Source organism: Vanrija pseudolonga, chromosome 3, assembly GCF_020906515.1.
Source record: "Vanrija pseudolonga chromosome 3, complete sequence".
NCBI lineage: Eukaryota > Fungi > Basidiomycota > Tremellomycetes > Trichosporonales > Trichosporonaceae > Vanrija > Vanrija pseudolonga.
Genome location: NC_085851.1, coordinates 3,526,440 through 3,544,829, shown reverse-complemented (window position 1 = coordinate 3,544,829; position 18,390 = coordinate 3,526,440). Strand labels below are relative to the sequence as shown.

Sequence of the window (18,390 nt, the reverse complement as noted above, 5' to 3'; positions counted from 1 at the left end):
TCGCTATCTCGGACTTGTTGTTGATGCGGGGCACCGAGTGATGCCAAATAGGCCCGCATTGGGCACGCCTAACTTGTCTCACCCTGGAATTGCCACCCAACAGCGACGACCACCAACAATGACCACCACCACTTTAGCCGCACGCGACGAACACCAACTCGACATTCTACATCCCCCATCCCAACTCGACACGTCGACGGGGGGCCAAAAACACACGACAAACCACCCCCTCTGGGGGACATACAAACCAACTGTGCACCACGATTCGATAGCAAGCTCGAGCGCGACAGCCGGCGGCCCACCATGGCAGACGATGTGGGCGGAGGACGAGGCTTCTCTCTATGAGTATCCGCTGCTGGCTTGCGTGTTTGTTCCCTGCTAACTCTGGCTCCACGTCACATCAGAGAGTAGTGCTCGAGGTTGACTTTGCCGGCGTGCTCACTGTGCGTTTACAGCGATTGCGGATTGCGCGCGCGCTGCCTGTGCTGACCCCCGCAGGGCTCGGCGTACCTCACCATCTTCCCCTCGAACCCGTCCCTCCGCACAGTCTACCTGCATGCGTCGCCGCTGCTGCAAATCAACTCTGTGACGCTGTCGTCACCGACCCCCGCAAACCCGCTGTACCCGACGCCTGCGTCGTTTGCGCACACGAACCCGTTCCAGCCGCTCCCGGTCCGCGAGCCGCCCATCGATCTCAAGAGCCACCAGGAGATCAAGCGCAAGACGTGGTCCGCCCTCGGCGAGCAGGAGGATGGCGAGCTCGCCATCTCCGTGTCCCACGGCTGGGTCCGCGTTGTCGAGTCGGAAAACGGCATGAGCCTCGCTCCGATCCTGATCCAAATCGACTACCAGCTTGTTGTTGGTGGCGACGTTGTGGAGGGCATCGTGTTTCGCCGGCCGGGTGATGGAGGGGACGAGTCGGTGAGTGGAATGATGGCCGCGACTGGGGTGCGTTGTGCTGACTGTGCACAGCAAATCCCGCACATGTTCCTCTCGCCCACGACCTTCGACTCGGCTCGAGTGTGGACGCCATGTGTCGACAGCCTGTGGGAGCGATGTACTTGGGAGCTCGAGTTCATCGTCCCGCGGTATCTTGAGGGTGGCGAGCCAAGAGGGGACAACGAGGTCTTCCCTGTAATGGTGGTTGCTAGCGGAGAGTTGCTAGAGCAGGTGAGCCAGCGTGCTGGGGTGCTGGGGTACCCACACTAACGACCCAGGTGACACATCCTCACGACCCACACAAAGTCATCTTCTACTACATGCAGACGGGCGACTCGTCGGTGCAGCACATCTCGTTCGCCGCTGGACCATTCGAGTTTTACCAGCTCCCATCGGAGACTGGAGGCGAAACGCAGAAGCCAATGCTGGCATTCTGCCTGCCAGGACAGCGCCGCGATCTGATCACATCAACATCGTTCCTCTGCCGTGCCATGACGTTTTACACGACAGAGTACAGCTCGTTCCCTTACTCTGCGTACAAGATGGTTTTCGTGTCCGACCCGCGCGCACAGGCATCAACAGGAGTCACAATGAGCATCTTCTCGTCCGACCTCCTCCACCCCGCCGATGTGATCGACCAGGCGTTCGATACCAGGCAGATACTGTCATTTGCGCTGATCCAGCAATGGATCGGAGTCAACATCATCCAGCGGACTCTGTCAGACACTTGGCTTGTCACCGGCCTCGCCGGCTACATCCACGGCCTGTTCATCCGTTCCCTGTTTGGAAACAACGAGTACCGGTTCCGGATGAAGAAGGATATCGATCGCTGCGTGCGCTTGGACAATGGCGAGCAGCTGCCGCTATGCGTCCCTGGTGCCATCGACCCGCCGTCAGCCAGCGCCATGAACTTCATGAGCTTGAAGGGGCCGCTGGTGCTCCACATTCTCGACCGCCATATCGCCAAGTCGGGGACATCACTGGGTCTGTCTCGTGTCATCCCGCGCATCTTCCTCGCCTCGCTGTCGGACGAATTGCCAAACAACACGGTGTCCACCAACTCATTCATCCGCTTGTGCCGAAAAATCTCGAGCATGGACCTCACGACCTTCGCCGACCAGTGGATCTACGGTAGTGGCTGTCCACATATCACCATCAAGACAAATTTCATCCGCAAAAAGTTCTTGGTCGAGTTTGCCGTCCAGCAGCAACAGCCTGCCATTCAGGCTGCCGAGGCGATGGACGAAAAGAACAAGGCCAAGTTCATTGCGTCAAAACGACCAACGCCTTTCTTTGAAGGCAGTCTCACTGTCCGTATCCACGAGGCAGATGGTGCGCCGTTCGAGCACTTGGTCGACATCAAGCAGCCATACAAGGTCTTCCCTCTACCGTTCAACACCAAGTACAAGCGTACAAGACGGTCTGGCCACGTCGCTGCGCGTTTCAGCAAATTGCAGGAAACCCTAGTGCAGGCTGAGGATAATGACGACGACCAGGCTGAGCAACTACGCGACGTCGACCGCTCAGAAGTGTTCGCTTATCCGCCGTGGGATGATGAAGACGAGCGACGGCGATGGCGTGTGGGTGACTGGAGCGATGATGAGGCCAGTGCAATGCTGGGCGAAGGTGGAGGATACGAGTGGATCCGCGTCGACCCAGAGTGCGAATGGCTGGCCTTCTTTGATATCCAGGAGAAGCCATGGTTCTGGATCTCGCAGCTTCAGGGCGATCGCGACGTTGTCGCGCAGCTTCAGGTGGGTGGAAATGTAGGCGCTCTGTGTGCTGACGATTGCCCAGGCTATCCAGCGGATGACAATGTACCCGTCGCCGGTCATAGCGAGCGAGCTCGCCCGAACAGTGTTGGTAGAGAACTACTACTACCGTGTTCGAATGGAGGCGGCACGAGCATTGGTTGTGGTAGGTACCATACCTATGGACTCCCACTCACCTGCACAGTACAACAACTCGGAAGCCGATTACATCGGCCTCTTCCTTCTCCTCAAGCTGTTCCAGACACTATACTGTCAGCCGACGGACGACGAGGACCCGCTCAGTGCAATCGCGTATCCAAAGCCCAACGACTTTAAGGATATCGCCGACTATTTCTTGAAGAAGAGCATCGTGACCGCATTGGCAGAGCTACGAGACCCAGCAACGAAGGGGGTTTGGACGCAAGTCCGGCAATTGCTATTGAATGTCCTCAAGTACAACGACAACTCGGCCACCTTTTACTCGGACTCGTACTACGTCGCAACGGTGATCTCGGCCCTCGGGAGCGCCTTCTCCGCTGGCGTCAACATCACTGGCTACATCTCCACTGATCGCGACAAGGAGCTGCTGAAGGACGCCACCGATGCCGTCGAGCGGGCGATCACCGTCGACCGCCTAGTACCCAGCTACCACAACGTGGTAACGCAGGCAGGCCTCCAGGCGCACCTCAAGTCGATTCTCGTCGGTCAGCGGACCAACGACCCCAAGATCTTCCTGAGCTACACCCGCGAGGGCAACTATGAGCCCTTGCGCATCACCGCTTTTGACTGCCTCCTCCTCTGCAAGCCACCAGGCCGAAGCCAGCCGCTGGTACAGTACTTGTTTGATGTGACTCGGCAGGACTACTCGCTCACCGTCCGTCGGCACGTTGCTCGTGCCATCTCCGAGTCGATCCTCATGACACTGGCCGTCGGCGAGGTGTACATGGCGAGTCCACCCGGAGTCATCGAGGTGAATGTCGACTCGCCGAACCAGTATCACGCCGAGCGCGAGCAGGAGAACACCAAGATTGTCAAGGCTCTGCGCAAGGAGTTCAACGGGAAGCAGGAATTGAGGCAGACTGTCCAGCAGACATTGCTGTGAGTTGTTGTCGTGAAAGATTTCTGACAGTGCAGCGAGGCCTTCACTGGCGGTGACCACGAGATCTTGTTCGCGTTGATCAAGGCCGCCGAGGTCATGTCGAGCAGTGTGCCAGAGCCCAAGCCCGGTGTCCTCATCACCCTGCAGACACCGACCACAGAGACGCCGACCGGCTCCAAGCCCAAGATCCGCCTCAGTCTCGGTGCCCCTACGCCAACGGCCCAGCGCGCAGAGCAAACAGACTACAACTTCCCCCAGGTCACGTCACCCGAGGTGGCTACTGCCTCCACACCCATCAAGCTCGTTCTCAACGCTGCTGCCCAAGCGCCTCCCAAGGAGAAGAAGCGGAAGAATGTGCCCAAGGCACAAGCCAAGGGACTGTCTGACTCCGACTTCAAAGCCATCTCCATCGTGCTGCAGAAGATCACTCTAGACAAGCGGAGCCACTACTTCCGTCAGCCTGTGGACCCCATCCGCGACGATGCTCCAGATTACTTGAAGATTGTCAAGACTCCTATTGACCTGGCAACGATCAGAGCAAAGTTTGACGGCGGCATGTACGCTACAAGAGACGAGTTCAACGAGGACGTCAAGTTGTTGATCAGCAACTGTTTCCTTTACAATGCTCATGGAAGTCCCGTTCGAAAGGCCGGCGACACCTTTGCCAAGATGTACGAGACATGTAAGTTGACAAGAGTTGTGAGAAGCAGAGCTGACCTGCTCAAGTATGGAAGAAGACAGAGGCCACGTTGAAGGCCAGCGCGGCCGGGCCCGCTGCTCCGGCCAAGGCGCCTGCTCCTTCTGCTGCCGCTGCGCCACCTGCTCGCCCACAGTTGACGCTCAAGACTTCTGCGACGTCCGAGTCACACCTCATGCCCCCACCTTCGTCTGTCCCCGGCTCGGCAGGAGGGGTGCCAAAGATCAAGCTCAAGTCGACCAAGTCTGTGACCATCGAATCACCAACCTCGGCTATGCCTCCGCCGCCCCTGCCTGTTCCCAAGAAGTCGTCATCGTTGGCCGGCTCGTCTGCTGCACGCTCGGCGTCACCTGAAAAGCCACCACGGAAAGAGAAGGACAAAGAGAAGGAGCGCGACAGGGACAGGCCGAAGGACAGGCCGAAGGACAAGCCGACAAAGAAGAAGCGCGATGCTGCTGCCCTGGACGACCTCCTCGGCGCCGAAGTCGATGCCATGGGTCGTGACGAGGCTGCTGATGCCATCGAGGATCTGTTGGGCGAGTCGCCACCTCCACAGCCCAAGAAGATCAAGCTCAGCGGGTCGAGCGGCAGCTCCAAATCGTCTCAGCACAATGGCGGCTCCGAATCATCGGGGTCATCAAAGAAGAGTTCAGCTGCTCCAGAGACGCCGAAGATCAAGCTCTCGACAACCTCAGAGACACCGAAAATCAAGTTGTCTTCTGGAGAGTCATCGAAGAAGCACTCGGAGTCCTCCAAGTCCAAACCTCCCGAACCACCGTTCAAAGCCAAGCTCTGGGGCGACCAGTCAAAGGCCAAGCCTACGTCAGGGGACGTCAGTCGCGAATCGAGCAAGCCCCGGTCGTTTGGCGAGTCTTCATCATCCTCCAAGCCGAGGTCCAGTGGCGAGTCATCCAAAACGAAGCCGGATGCGTCCAAAACGAAACCGGATGCGCCGACAATCCGGTTCGACAAGCCCAAGTCATCAGACTCGACCAAGAAGTCGTCTGCTTCGCCTGCGCCTGCCCCGGCTCCCGTGGTCGCCCCACCGCCACAGCCGGCTGCTGCGGCGCCGGCTGCCGGACAGTACTACGCTGCTCCGCAATGGCCTCGCCCGCCGGCTGACCTCCCGGCAACCGCCACCAACACGATGCCGTTCCGTCAGAAGCGTGCAAAGGTTATGATTCAGGTGCTCATCAAGGATCCCAATGCGGGGTACTTCTTACGGCCCGTCGACCCAGTCCGCGACGGATGCCCGACCTACTATCAGGAAATCGCCCACCCGTCCGACTACCAGACGGTTACGAAGGGCATTGACCAGAAGAAGTACACAACTATGGGCCAGCTGGCTCGTGACATTGAGTTAATCTTTGCCAAGTGAGTTTGTGTTTTGCGACGACATCTGACTCTCCAGTTGCCGACAGTTCAACCCGCCCGGGCCGATTACGGACATGGCTGCGGCCAACGAGGCCCTGTATTGGCGCGAGTGGGCCAAGGCTGTGTCTCCGCGCATGACGCCCGACGAGAAGAAGGCCATGGTGTCGTTGGTCAACCGGGCGTTCAAGGAGCCGCTAAGCTTCATTTTCCGCGAACCTGTTGACCCTGTGGCACTGGGCATCCCACAGTACTTTGAAATGTAGGTGGAGATGTTTGTCGGATTGCGCTGACCCACGCAGCATCCCTCGAGAGGACGCGCGTGACCTTACTCTTATCAAGCACAAGCTCGAGAAGGGGAGCTACCAGACGGCGCGGCAAGTGGACGAAGACTTTGAGCTCATGCTGGAGAACTGCCGCATGTTCAACGGCGAAGGGCAGATCATGGACCTGGCAAACCAGTTTTCAGCTTGGTGGAAACAGCAGCGTAACAAGATTGATGTGTAGGGGTGCCGAGTTTAGGGCACTGGGAGAGTGTGTGTGCGTGTAGGCGCCATAGCCGTAAACTGTGACGATGATGTGCATCGTCGATGTATTCTATCCCATCATGGCAGACCAGACCTGTCTATTGTTGTTGTCGGAGTCGTTTAGGGATTAATAGTGAAAAAAGCCGTGGTGGATAATGCTTCCGTCACTCACTCCCAACTTGCCACCTAACTTCTCGATTGTTTCGACCGACATCGAACTCGCTCGATCGCACTTTGCTCCTCCATCATCCAGCATCCATGTCGACAGAAGTAGCGGCACCCGCGCCATCCACTTCCGCCGCTGGCGAGACGACGCCGCTCCCGCCGCTCGCAGACCTGGTGCGGCGGAGCGCGAAGCGCACGCGCGTGACGTACGGAGGCGAGTTCTCGCTCGGGCTGTCGGACGAGCCAGAACGCGCGACAAAGGTCAAGCTCGCGTCCAAGCTCGCACGGGAGTACAAGGACGTGCAGGTTCTCCCGCCGGTGCTGCAGGCCGCTGGTGCGGGTGCAGGCCCGAAGCGGCCAGCGGCAGCTGGCGCCGCGGCTGCAGGCCCCGCTGCCGGGCCCAGCGCCGGACCAAAGCTCATCACGGGCGGCGACTCGCTGCGCGACCCCGGCGCTGACACGGCCGCACCCTCTGCCCCCCGCGCGCTCGTCAAGTTCCGGCACCAGGAGGGCTTTGCGGCGGAAGGAGGGGCCGCGTCGTCGCGCCTCTCGCAAGCGCTCATGCGCAAGAAGGAGGCGAGGGAGGTCAAGCCGGTGTACCATCCTCAGTGTGAGTGTTGTCCGAGGCGCGCAGCGCCGAGGGGCAGAGCGAGAGAGAGAAAACCACGCCGCTGACACACCGCAGGGAAGCTGTCCCGCGTCATCTCGGGCCACATGGGCTGGGTGCGCGCCGTCACTGTCGACCCCGGAAACCAGTGGTTTGCGACGGGCGCCGGCGACCGCGTGATCAAGATCTGGGACCTGGCGTCGGGCGAGCTCAAGCTCAGTCTGACGGGACATATCTCGACTATTCGTGGACTGGCCGTGTCGGACAGGCATCCGTACTTGTTCAGTGCGGGCGAGGACAAGGTGGGTTGCCGTGGAGGGGCGAAGGATGGCGGCGTCCAGCCTCAGCCACCCTCGCGCTTCGCGCTCGTGGGCTAACTATTCCAGATGGTCAAGTGCTGGGACTTGGAAACCAACAAGGTGATCCGCCACTACCACGGCCACTACTCGGGCGTGTACACCATCGCTGTGCACCCCACGCTCGACGTTCTCGTCACTGGTGGTCGTGACGCCAGTGTCCGCGTGTGGGACATGCGTTCCCGCGCCAACATCTTCACGCTCACCGGCCACACGAGCACGGTCGCCGACGTCAAGACGCAGAATGTCGACCCGCAGATCATCTCGGGCAGCATGGACAGTACCATTAGGTGGGTGTCATTCTTGGAAACGAGGAACACCCGCTTACTCCTCAGGCTCTGGGACCTGGCTGCCGGCAAGAGCATGCAGACCCTCACGCACCACAAGAAGGCGGTCCGCTCGCTCGCCGTCCACGAGACCGAGTACAGCTTTGCGTCGGGCAGCTCGGGAACAAACAAGTGGGTTATCGTTGGGATGCCCCGGCTGACAGGTAGCATTAAAAAGTGGAAGTGCCCCGAGGGCATCTTTGTCAACAACTTTGTCGGACACGAGGCGATTATCAACACGCTGTCGCTCAACCAGGAGGGTGTGCTGTTCTCTGGTGGTGAGTGGCGTCGGTACCGGTGCCGGAGGAGCGGGCCCGCGGGCTCGCGACCGGCCCGGTTGTCTCGGTTTCTTGTTGCTGACACACGCGCAGCCGACAACGGAACATTGACAATGTGGGACTACGCCACTGGGTTGCCGTTCCAGCACCTCAAGGACATTCCCCAGCCTGGATCGCTGGATGCTGAGGCGGTGAGTGTTGCGTTGCGGCGGTAGTGCAGCCGGGTGTGGTGGCGGGCCGCCGGCAGTGCTGCAGAGGGTGTTTACTAACGACCCCAGGGTGTCTTCTGCTCGACATTCGACCGGACAGGCACACGACTCATCACTGGTGGTGCCGACAAGACGATCAAGGTGTACTCTGAGGTTGCATAGTGTGCAGGTGGTGGTGATAAGTAGTGACGCAGGATTAGATGTACAAGTAGATGGACGGATATAGGGGGAGGGAGGGGTGTTGTGAGTGTTGACGCCCGCAGAGTTTGTGCCGCAGAGTGGGGTGTGGGTGGGTGGGTGGTGCTCGCGTGCATCGCTACCAACCCTACCTCGCTCGCAAAGCGGGCATTCGCAATTGACTCGTTGCAGCAGCAGCAGCTCGTTACGCGCCGCGCGCCGATATGCCGGAAGTACAAAGAGTCAACGCCGTGTCACGGCCGGGCCGGTGGGGCGGAGGGCGGCGGGCGGCAGGCGGGCGGTGGGTGGCAGCCGGCCCGCGGCCCGCCCGACAAAGCGAAGCGCTCCTTGCTCTCGACGCCGACTTTCCGGCCTCCCCATAAGGAGCGCACGCAAGCAGGCAAGCAAGCAAGCACGCACGCTGCACGACTTTTCCCGTACACTGAGGCTTGTTGCTGCTGTTGTATACTCTCTCTAACTCTACCTCTCCACACACAATGACTGCATCCAACGGCACTACCAACGGCACCGCCAAGCGCGTCCTCAAGGCCGGCGTCTGGGCGCCTAGCCCTACCTTTTACGACGAGAACGAGGAGCTCGGTGAGTGGGGCGGGGGGCAGGGGGCGCGTTTGCAGGTGCTCCCCAACCGACATTCGATGGCGAAAGCGACACTGTGCTCGAGCTCGCGCTGACGCGCTCGCTCTTCTCCAGACCTGACCACCCTCGCGACCCACGTCGTCTCGCTCGCAAAGGCCGGCGTCCAGCCCGTCATCTGCGGCTCGATGGGCGAGTCGCACCACCTCACCCGCGAGGAGCGCAAGGCGGTTATCGGCGCGGCGCGCAAGGCGCTCGACGACGCAGGGTTCACTGACGCCGTGTTGATTGCTGGCACGTGAGTGGAAAGGAAAGCAGGACGGGTGGAGCGGAGCGGTCGTGGCGGAGGCAGGGTGGCGGCGGACCGCCGGCCCGGCCGCGTGCGTCGCGTCTTGCCCGCTTTGCTTTGTGCGTTTGTCAAACAGCAGCTGACGCTGCTGCCTTTACTACAGCGGCGGCAACTCGACCCGTGCCACCATCGCCCTCTCGCAGGACGCGGCCGAGGCCGGCGCCGACATTGCCATCGTCATCCCGCCCGGCTACTTCTCGGGCGCGCTCGGCAAGGAGGCGCTCAAGACCTTCTTCGCCGACGTGGCCGCGGCGTCGCCCATCCCCGTCATGATCTACAACTACCCCGGCGCGGCGGGCACGATCGACCTCGACTCGGACACGATCATCGAGATTGCGCGCGAGAGCCCCAACATCTGCGGAGTCAAGCTCACGTGCGGCGCCGTCGGCAAGCTCACGCGCATCACGGGCGCGACGGCCACCCCCGACTTTGCCGCCAAGTACCCCCGCACGCACGCCGACGTCGCGCCAGAGTTTATCACGCTCGGCGGGTTCGCAGACTTCCTCCTCCCCACTGTGGGTGCGGGGCGCGCGCACGGCGCCATCATGGGCCTCGCCAACGTCTACCCCCGCGGGATTGCGCGTCTCTTCCAGCTCGCCGACAAGATCGCCACCGACGCCCAGCCCTCCAAGGCCGACCTCACCAAGGCGCTCAAGCTCCAGGACCTCGCTGCCGGCGCCGACCAGACGCTCGCGCGTGGCGGCATCGCGGCCACCAAGTGGTGGCTCAAGAAGCACAACGGATACCCCTCGGCCCGTGTCCGCCGCCCTCTCCTCGACTACACTGACGCTGCTGGCGAGAAGATTGAGGCCGACGCGATTGTCGCCGAGTTCTACGAGCTCGAGAAGTCGCTCGCGTAGGGGAGGCAAAGTCGCCTCAGCAGTTTCAGTTTCGGTTTCAGTGTGTGTGCAGATTGTAAATAGCACTATAACGCATGACTTGCATTGTGTCGTGGCAGCCAGTGGTGTCGTGGTGCGCGATTAGTGTGGGAGTTGTGTCGACGAGATAGAGTTTGCGCCAGTCCTTGTTCGGTCGGTTTGTGGTGGTTTGCAGAAAGCCGAACAGGGGTGTTGTAGCCGTTGTGGGCGAGTGAGTTGTCCTTACGTGTTTCACGGGCGTCACGGCATGTCGGGGTGGTGTTGTTGTGCAATAATGCTGCGTGGGCGGACGATGGAATGGAATCCTCGTTGCTAGCTGCAGGCGGCAATGCATAACAACAGCGACGAGTAGTCGTCAAGAGGAGCAACAAAGCACAAGGCACCTCGAGATGTGCTGCGGAAACAAAAGTCGATAGAGTGCAAGGCACGCATCGCATAAACTCACCCAGGACAGGACAGGAGCTCTGGATCTTGACTCGCCCGGCGTCACACCACCGAACAAGCAGCAAAGCACACAGAGCAGTCACGGCGACGGCGACAGCACCGACAACGACACAATCTCTCTACACATTGCCCCGCACACACACACACACACTCCCTCATCATCACCATCACTCCGACACCCCCGCATCCCCACTGATCGCCATAAGCCGCATCGCACAATAGCCCGCCCTCGCCCCAGCCCGGCCGGCGGCCAAAGCCGACGTCACACCAACCTCTTCACCTCACTTTCCTCTCGACTCACTGGCCCCACCCAGCCCACCCACCATCGCACCCGTCCGCGCGCATGGCCACGGCGGCCATGACTGCGAGCCTGCCTCTGGGCGAGGACGGCGAGCCGACCACTGCGCCGCACGGCGCCGCCAAGCACAACGGTAATGGCCACGCGGCGTCGACCCACGCCGCTGCCGCTGCCCCTATACACGCCGACACCACCCCCCTCCCTCTTCCTACTCCCCGTGCACCCCTCTCGACGTCGCCCACGGCAGCAACGCAGCGATACGCCCCCGCCGCTGCGTCACGCCTGCACGAGCTGATCGCGCCGTCAGACTCGGACTCGGCAGGCGCGGCGGCAATGAACGTGACACTACGTCGTGGGCTGGGGATCGATCAGCCGACGCCGCCGCCGTCGTCGTTGGCGCACGATGCCGCCGCCCCCTCTCTATCCCCCTCGTCATCCCCCCTCGCGCCTACAGGCTCGAGCCCGGCCAAAGCCTCCTCCCTGCCCGTGCCCCCCGGGCCCGCCCCAATCCCCGCGCCACTGAGGCGCCTGTCAATTGACCGCCGGGTGCGATCAGAGGTCCTGCCAAAGCCTCGCCGTCACTCGTCGATGGCGAATGGGAGACGGCCCTCGGTGCTCACGGGCGGGTTCGAGTCGAGCTCTGACGACGACAAGAGCAACAATGGCCATGCTGCTGTTGGTGGTGTTGGAAGCGCGCCAAGTAGTCGCTCGACAGGCCGCCCAGTGATCGGTTTACCAATGCTGCAAGAGGTCCAAGCGCACCACCACGCGGGTGCGACTGGTTCGGGACGCCGCCGTGCCCAGAGCTTGATGTCACCACCAGTCGCGCACGACGCTGCTGCTACTGGTGGTGGTGCTGGTGGTGGCGGCGGAGGGGGCGCCGCGTTCGCACCTCCTTCGCCCGTTGGTTCGCGGCGCTCATCGCGCATGCAACGCCCGTATACTGGATCACCACTCTCACCTCGTGGTCCAAGTGCTGCTGCTGGAGTTGGTGGTGCATCAACAGCAACTGGATCGCCCCGCTTCGGTCCAACCTCTGCAGGCCTGGGACAAGAGCCAAGTTGGCGCGTAACGGCGCCTAGCGGCGGCGAAGCGACTTCCTCGGGCTGGGAAGACGACATGGTGCGACAGCGTCCTCGCAAGCTACGCTCTGTCGACGAAAACAAGCCGCAGGATCATCAGCAGCATCAAGAGCAACATCATAAACCGAGCCCATTGACGCTAAGTCTGGGCTTGGGCAGCTTGCGCAACGAGGCCGTCCTCAGCTCGGATCAGATCCAGGCGCTCCTCCAAGACGCAGACGTGTCATCGGCTATCCAGCTCATGTCCAACCCTCCTCCATCGTCGCGCGCACATCGCCAGTCGATCATTGCACCGTCTCCTGATGTGTCACATTCAGCAACAACACAGCCTCCCACGTCGACCTCGGTCGAACTCCCGCCAGTGTCCAAGCCCTACCTTGTTTCCGCCCCGCCAGCGCTCACTAGCGGTGGCGCCGATTGGGGAGGTCGCGATCGATCACCAAGTATCAGCTCAACCGTCGCTCCCTCGCCTATGCGCAACGTTACACCGGCCACGGGTGGTCGCCGGCGTGCACTTTCCAACGCGACACTTGGTGGCGACAGCGACGGTGGTCACATCCCCTTCACACACCACGTACCTCCCATCCCAGCTGGCGACACGGACATTGAGGAAGCAAGCGAGGACGACATTGGCCACTCTGACAACCCAACCAGTGCCCATTTCTCGGCTAATGAGGGCGCCGTCTTGACTCCAAAGACACCAGATATGAGCGCGGTGCCTCCAAAGGCAAAGGACGACTCTGGATCTCGCCGCCGCATCAGTGGCTTTTTCAACCGTGGCAAGAAACGAGCGCCATCACCAAATCAAGCTCCCCCAGAACGCCTAGAACGCCTCGCTCCCCCAGCTTCCTCCTCGCCCGCCCCGACACCAGCACGAAGGCACGCGGAAACACAAGCCGTGCGACAGAAGATGGACCGCGACGCCGAGATAAAGAACGCTGAGCGGGCACGCCGTCAGCAGGAGCAGCTGCAAGGTGAGTCACGGGCACGATCGTTGGCTAACCTGTCCCAGAGCAGCAGTACCGCGCAAGGTTGACTGTCAATGCGCACCCTGCCGCGCAGCGCAAGGCCCTGGCTGCGTCGACTCACCTCGACGCGTACTACAGCGCGATTAACGAAGGGCTCGAGAACCCGCCAAAGTTTGATCCCCTCGCCGTCTTGCGCTGGAAGCACGCAACCGAGGCGCAGACGGACAAGAGAATCAAATGGGAGACGGAGCATGCTGCCGACTTGGAGCGACTGCATGCGTCTCGTGCGTTGTCGCCGCTGCCTTGGAATGCTGGTGCCAGCAAGACAAGCCTGGGCTCATCGCCAATGATCGGCTCGTCGCCACGCTACGAAGCACTGCGCCCATCCTTTGACACAAGGCGCAGCCGCACGACAGGATCCAATGGCGAACCCCTCATTGCTCCTGGCTGGCATTACACAATGGACGACGTCAACGAATACAACGAGTGCAAGGGTGCAGTCGACTACTTCTATCCGCCCGTTCTTCCGCCCATCCCAGACACGCAAGAAGTTCACCCTTCGCCTGGACCGCCCGAGTCAAACGGCTCCGCGGTTTGGTCAGGTCACCGTTCTCAACACTCCATTACCTCATCCCAAGACGAGCGAAAGCTCAAGGACACCAGCCTGCCGCCAAACCACAACCACCACGGCCCATCGTCGTCTGTTCAGTCTCTTATCAACCAGGGGAACACGAGTGAAGACGGCGGCGCTGCAGCTCTGTCTCGCACAAACTCGATAGAAGTAGCAAGCACAGTGCGCCCTCGACCAGCGTCCAGCTCGTTCCGCACACACCGCGCTCATCAAAGCACGAGCGGTATCCCTTCTCAAAAGTCGATGAGCATTCTCCGCGGTCCTCTCGAGAGCCTCAAGACAGCAGCCAAGGACGTCAGACGCAACATTGCTGGAGCTGTGGCCGACTTTGACGACTCAGAGCCCGCACCAGGCGACGCAAACGGACAGAACCGCCTCTACATCCACAACCACAACAGCTTCAGGGACAGAGCCAACATGCTTCGTCGGAACATTGGCACTGGTAACGCCCACGCCGGCGGCGAGGCGTCCACTGGCACCTCGGATGACGAGCACGGTAACCTCCGCCGCCTGTTCGGTAGAGGCGTTGTCTCGGGCGGTGTCGCGCGCATGGCGTCCAACCTTGGAGGGCCGCGGAAAGCCAACAACGTCGAGGCCGAAGCCAACCAGGTGTCACGAGCGGCCGAGTTACGCGAGTGGGAGAACGTCTATGCACGCGAACAGCGTGCCAAGGAGCGTCAGGCCAAACGCGAGCGCCAGGCTACGGAAATGGAGCTGGCTGCGGCAGCACGAATTGCACAGGTCGAGGACGAAATCTACTCTGAGCGTTTAGGGTAAGTCACCCAGTGTGGGCCGGCGTAAGCCAGACGTTGCTGACTTTACAGAATCCTTGGCAAGGCCAGGAGTCGCCTGGAGCAGGCCGATGTCGCCAACACCAAGATGGACTACACGGTCGCGCACTTCACTGAGCAGCTCGACCAGGTCCAGGCCGTCTTCCGCCACACTGCCGACGTTGACGTCTCGTTCCCTGGTCTCAACGCCTTGAAGAAACCCCCTACACGAAGTGCTTCCAAGGACGAGGACGAGACGGTGGACAGCCTCGGTCCTCTTGTCGCCGAGTCCGACAAGGGTTACTTCAGCGCTGTGGGCTCAGGCTCGAACCGGCCTCGACCACCAAGGAAGCCGGCTGCAGCTCCTCAAGTCACCCTCCAGTCGTTTGGCCTCGGCGTTCTTGGGCCTCGTCGTTCGGTGCTGGATCCGATTACCGGCACCCATGTCGACCCTATCGGTCGCCTGCAGCTGACGCTGGACCGCGGCCGTGACGTCAAGAACGGCTTCGCCGCGGGCCGCGCCGACGCTGCACAGCAGTTACGCGATATCAACACCACTATCGACAGTCTAATCAAGCAGAAGGAATCGGTTCGCAGCTGGATCAAGCATCTCTTGCCCCGGATCGGAAAGCTCAAGGAGGAGCGCGCCAACATTGCCGTCAAGATCAAGGGCGGCGTCAACGCCAGAATGTGGAGGTCGTCAGACATTGCAGTCGACCTCTTTGTGCGCTGGGCCATGGGCCTCGTGTCGTACTTTATCCGCATTGCCCGCGGTATCAATTGGGTCCGCCGCGTCGAGGTTGGCTGGTTCCTTTGGTCCTGCCTCGGCGCCATCGCGGCCATGCTCGTCTTCTTCTTCGTCACTGGCGACACCCCCAACGGCGCGCCCGTGTCAGCCGCGATGTCTGCCTCGCTCTCGGATGTGCCCTCGGCGTCGGATATGCCATCGGCTTCTGTTTCAGCATTAGAGGCATCCTCCCCACACACCCGCGCATTATCAGTTTCGTTGTAGTAATCTTGCATGTTTCGCTCTCTCTCTCTCTCTCTCTGGCATGAATTTGCATTTTAACGAGTTGGAACCAAACAAGCTATGTGGGGGTGCGGGATAAAAACGCGTCGCGAATGACGGTGCTGGTTTCAGGTTGTTGATGCGATTTGTGTGCCATTGCGAAGACTACTTCAACTTTGGATCTCTTTGCTCTATATTGATTGTCATTCCCATCACTCTCTCTATCCTACTCCTACCCGTCTTGGACCCCCCTATGCCCTTGTCGGCCTGCCAAGGCAGCGTCATAGCATAACCCACAAAAGCAACCCATCTTGATTGACCATGCCACCGCCGCCCACGCGGTGCGCGAACCCGCTCTTCCTACAATGGCTCGAAGGTAGCTGCCCCTCGTCCGAAGCGCCCAGCTGACCCGCAGAGCTGCGCGACGCCGCGCGCGAAAAGGGCCTCAAGACATCCGACGTCTACTCCAAGGCGTGCCGCTCGCTCGTGGCCTGCCCCGTGCCGTACGACCGCCCGCGCGACCTCGCGCAGCTGCAGGGCATCGGGCCCAAGACGGTCGCGCTACTCGAGGCCAAGCTGAAGAAACACTGCGAGGAGACGGGCATGGCGTGCCCCGCGTCGCCTGAGCGTGAGACGAGCATTTGGGCATTGCTGACGTTCCAGGCCCACGCCCCGCCGCAAGACGCCCCGCCGCAAGACGCCCCGCCGCAAGACGCCCCGCCGCTGCAGCTGCCGAATCTGACGAGGAGCCCGCCCCGCCGCCAAAGAAGCGCAAGCCCGCCCAGCCGAAAGTGTACATCCCGCAGCGCGGCTCGGGCGCCTACGGCCTCCTCCTCGGCCTGCTGCTGTCGATTGACGACCCGTCCAACATCCAGAACTGGATGACCAAGGGCGAGCTCACGCGCGCGTCGCAGGCGTACTGCGACAGCCCATACGACCACTCCGAGCGCGGGGGGTACCACACGGCATGGAACGGCATGAAGACGCTCGTGAACAAGGGATACACGCTTGTCATGGGCAGCCCGCACCGCTACTGCCTCACCGAGGACGGTTACGACGTCGCGGTTACCTTGCGCAACATGCACCCCGAGTTCGCGAGCCTGCCCAAGCTGCTGCCCCTCGCGCGGAGGGAAGAAATTCCGCCGTCCCCTGCGGCGTCGGAGGGGACCGCCCGCGCCGCATTGCCTCCGCCTGCAGCGCCGAGATCGGGCAAGTTTGGATTTTGGTACCTTGGTATGTGTGGGTGGACAGGGCACGGCTGACGCCCAGACGCGAGGGGCAAGCGCGTGGACAGCATCGACAGTGCGAGACTCCGCCTCGATCCAGAAGAGTTCATCGCCCTCCGCCAGATCGAGTTCCGCGAGTCGCAGCGCACGCACCCGATTACGGCACAGCTGCGCCTCATTGCCGACTTTCCGACACTCAACGACGACGGTGTGGCGACACTGACGGCGTTTATTGTCGAGGACGGTGCGCCCCCAGTATGCAGCCGCTTCGAGGGCGATGTGGCAGCGCCAACCTCGTCCCGGCCACCAGTGACCGCAGCGCCGACCTCGTCTCGGCCACAAGCTACCCGGGCAGCGCCAATAGCCAAGGCGGCGTCAACCTCGACACTAACCTCCTCGGCCCCGCGGAAAGCGCCTCGCCTCGGCGCCACACGGTCAGCGCCACGACTCTCGTCTCAGCTTCCTCGGCTGGGTGAGATACGCGAGGCGCCGTCATTCTCGTCTGCCGACGCCATCGTCTTCCCACACGGGACGTACGAGGTAGTCCTAATCCTCGACACGCGCGAGGTCGAGTCGAGGTCGAACCGTGACAAAATCGCCACTGCCCTGACAGCTAAAGGCGTAAAGGTCGAGACCCGCGCCTTGCGCATGGGTGACATGTGCTGGGTAGCTCGCCGCCTGGGCGGGACTGGCCGTGAGGAGGACGAATGCGTTCTTGACTTCGTCGTCGAGCGGAAACGCCTCGACGACCTATGTTCCAGTATTCTTGATGGCCGTTACAACGAACAATGCGTAAGCTTTCCAAAGATAGCTCAGCGCGCTGACGAAAGTTTCGTCTTTCCCAGTCGGGGATCGGCAAGGTATTTTACGTGGTCGAGGATTTCCAGCTTGCCGAGCGCATGGAATTCCACGGCGCGAAAATCATGACGGCAAAGTCGCAGATCCAAGTGATCAGCGGTTTCTTTCTCAAGGAGACACACAAGCTGAATGACACGATCGATTTTCTCGCCACAATGACCTCTGTCATTGAGCGCACGCACCGCGACCTCGAGATGATTCCGCCCCGTTTCATCTCACGAACTTCGTACAGCTCGCTGCAAGCGACCTTGCGAAAGACGTATCCGGACAAGGCGTTCCTCACGTCGTTTGACTCCTACCAGGCCCTCAACGACAAAAGTGGCAGCAGGACCGTGTACGAGACCCTAGCGCGAATGCTGCTCTGCGTCAAGGGCATGAGCCCAGAACGAGTCGCCGCCGTGCTTGACAAGTGGGATACGCCGCTGGGGCTGTTTGAAGCTATGAAAAGGCGCCACTCTGAAGGAACACGCACAGAGGGTCGGAAGACCCGACCGCCAACAATGATGTTTGCGGATGAAGTGGCCGGCGAGGGTCGTCGCAAAATCGGCGACGCGCAGAGCGTGATTGTGAGTTTTTGGCTAATCTGCGGCGTTCGCGATCCGCGGCAGCGGCGTTGTACGGCACTGACGTACGTTCCAGCTTTGGAAGGCACTGTGGGGGGAGGAGACGTGAGGGAGGAGGCGACAGGGGGAGGGTGAAGGGGGTTGGTTGGGAGGGAGGTGGGCATTTGCCCCTGCATCGCCACGCGGGGGAGCCCATGGTCCCTGGTGCCGGCATGACG

General features: G+C 61.2%; 4 protein-coding genes across 4 annotated transcripts; all 4 read left to right on the top strand.

Annotated features, from left to right (window-relative positions):
* Positions 1 to 303: 303 nt before the first annotated feature.
* taf2 (Transcription initiation factor TFIID subunit 2) lies at positions 304 to 6,460 on the top strand (the record flags this gene model as incomplete). Its single annotated transcript, XM_062771456.1, has 11 exons — positions 304 to 315; positions 405 to 443; positions 499 to 921; positions 973 to 1,170; positions 1,218 to 2,693; positions 2,737 to 2,856; positions 2,896 to 3,788; positions 3,825 to 4,471; positions 4,516 to 5,860; positions 5,898 to 6,119; positions 6,160 to 6,460. 11 exons carry the CDS (start codon positions 304 to 306, stop codon positions 6,362 to 6,364), a joined length of 5,580 nt encoding a protein of 1,859 aa, XP_062627440.1. The 3' UTR covers positions 6,365 to 6,460.
* Positions 6,461 to 6,570: 110 nt separating this feature from the next.
* PRP46 (Pre-mRNA-splicing factor PRP46) lies at positions 6,571 to 8,552 on the top strand. Its single transcript, XM_062771455.1, has 7 exons — positions 6,571 to 7,159; positions 7,235 to 7,458; positions 7,543 to 7,802; positions 7,848 to 7,970; positions 8,007 to 8,116; positions 8,210 to 8,307; positions 8,395 to 8,552. Exons 1-7 carry the CDS (start codon positions 6,643 to 6,645, stop codon positions 8,485 to 8,487), a joined length of 1,425 nt encoding a protein of 474 aa, XP_062627439.1. The 5' UTR covers positions 6,571 to 6,642; the 3' UTR covers positions 8,488 to 8,552.
* Positions 8,553 to 8,929: 377 nt separating this feature from the next.
* gaaC_0 (L-threo-3-deoxy-hexylosonate aldolase) lies at positions 8,930 to 10,400 on the top strand. The gene is made up of 3 exons (XM_062771454.1): positions 8,930 to 9,102; positions 9,214 to 9,394; positions 9,549 to 10,400. Exons 1-3 carry the CDS (start codon positions 9,000 to 9,002, stop codon positions 10,303 to 10,305), a joined length of 1,041 nt encoding a protein of 346 aa, XP_062627438.1. The 5' UTR covers positions 8,930 to 8,999; the 3' UTR covers positions 10,306 to 10,400.
* Positions 10,401 to 11,570: 1,170 nt separating this feature from the next.
* Positions 11,571 to 18,069, top strand: mus81 (Crossover junction endonuclease mus81; the record flags this gene model as incomplete). Its single annotated transcript, XM_062771453.1, has 9 exons — positions 11,571 to 13,121; positions 13,160 to 13,712; positions 13,962 to 14,519; positions 14,571 to 15,438; positions 15,943 to 16,153; positions 16,189 to 16,758; positions 16,795 to 17,006; positions 17,582 to 18,018; positions 18,048 to 18,069. The coding sequence occupies exons 1-9, from the start codon at positions 11,654 to 11,656 to the stop codon at positions 18,067 to 18,069; spliced, it is 4,899 nt and encodes a 1,632-aa protein (XP_062627437.1). The 5' UTR covers positions 11,571 to 11,653.
* Between the last annotated feature and the right edge of the window lie 321 nt (positions 18,070 to 18,390).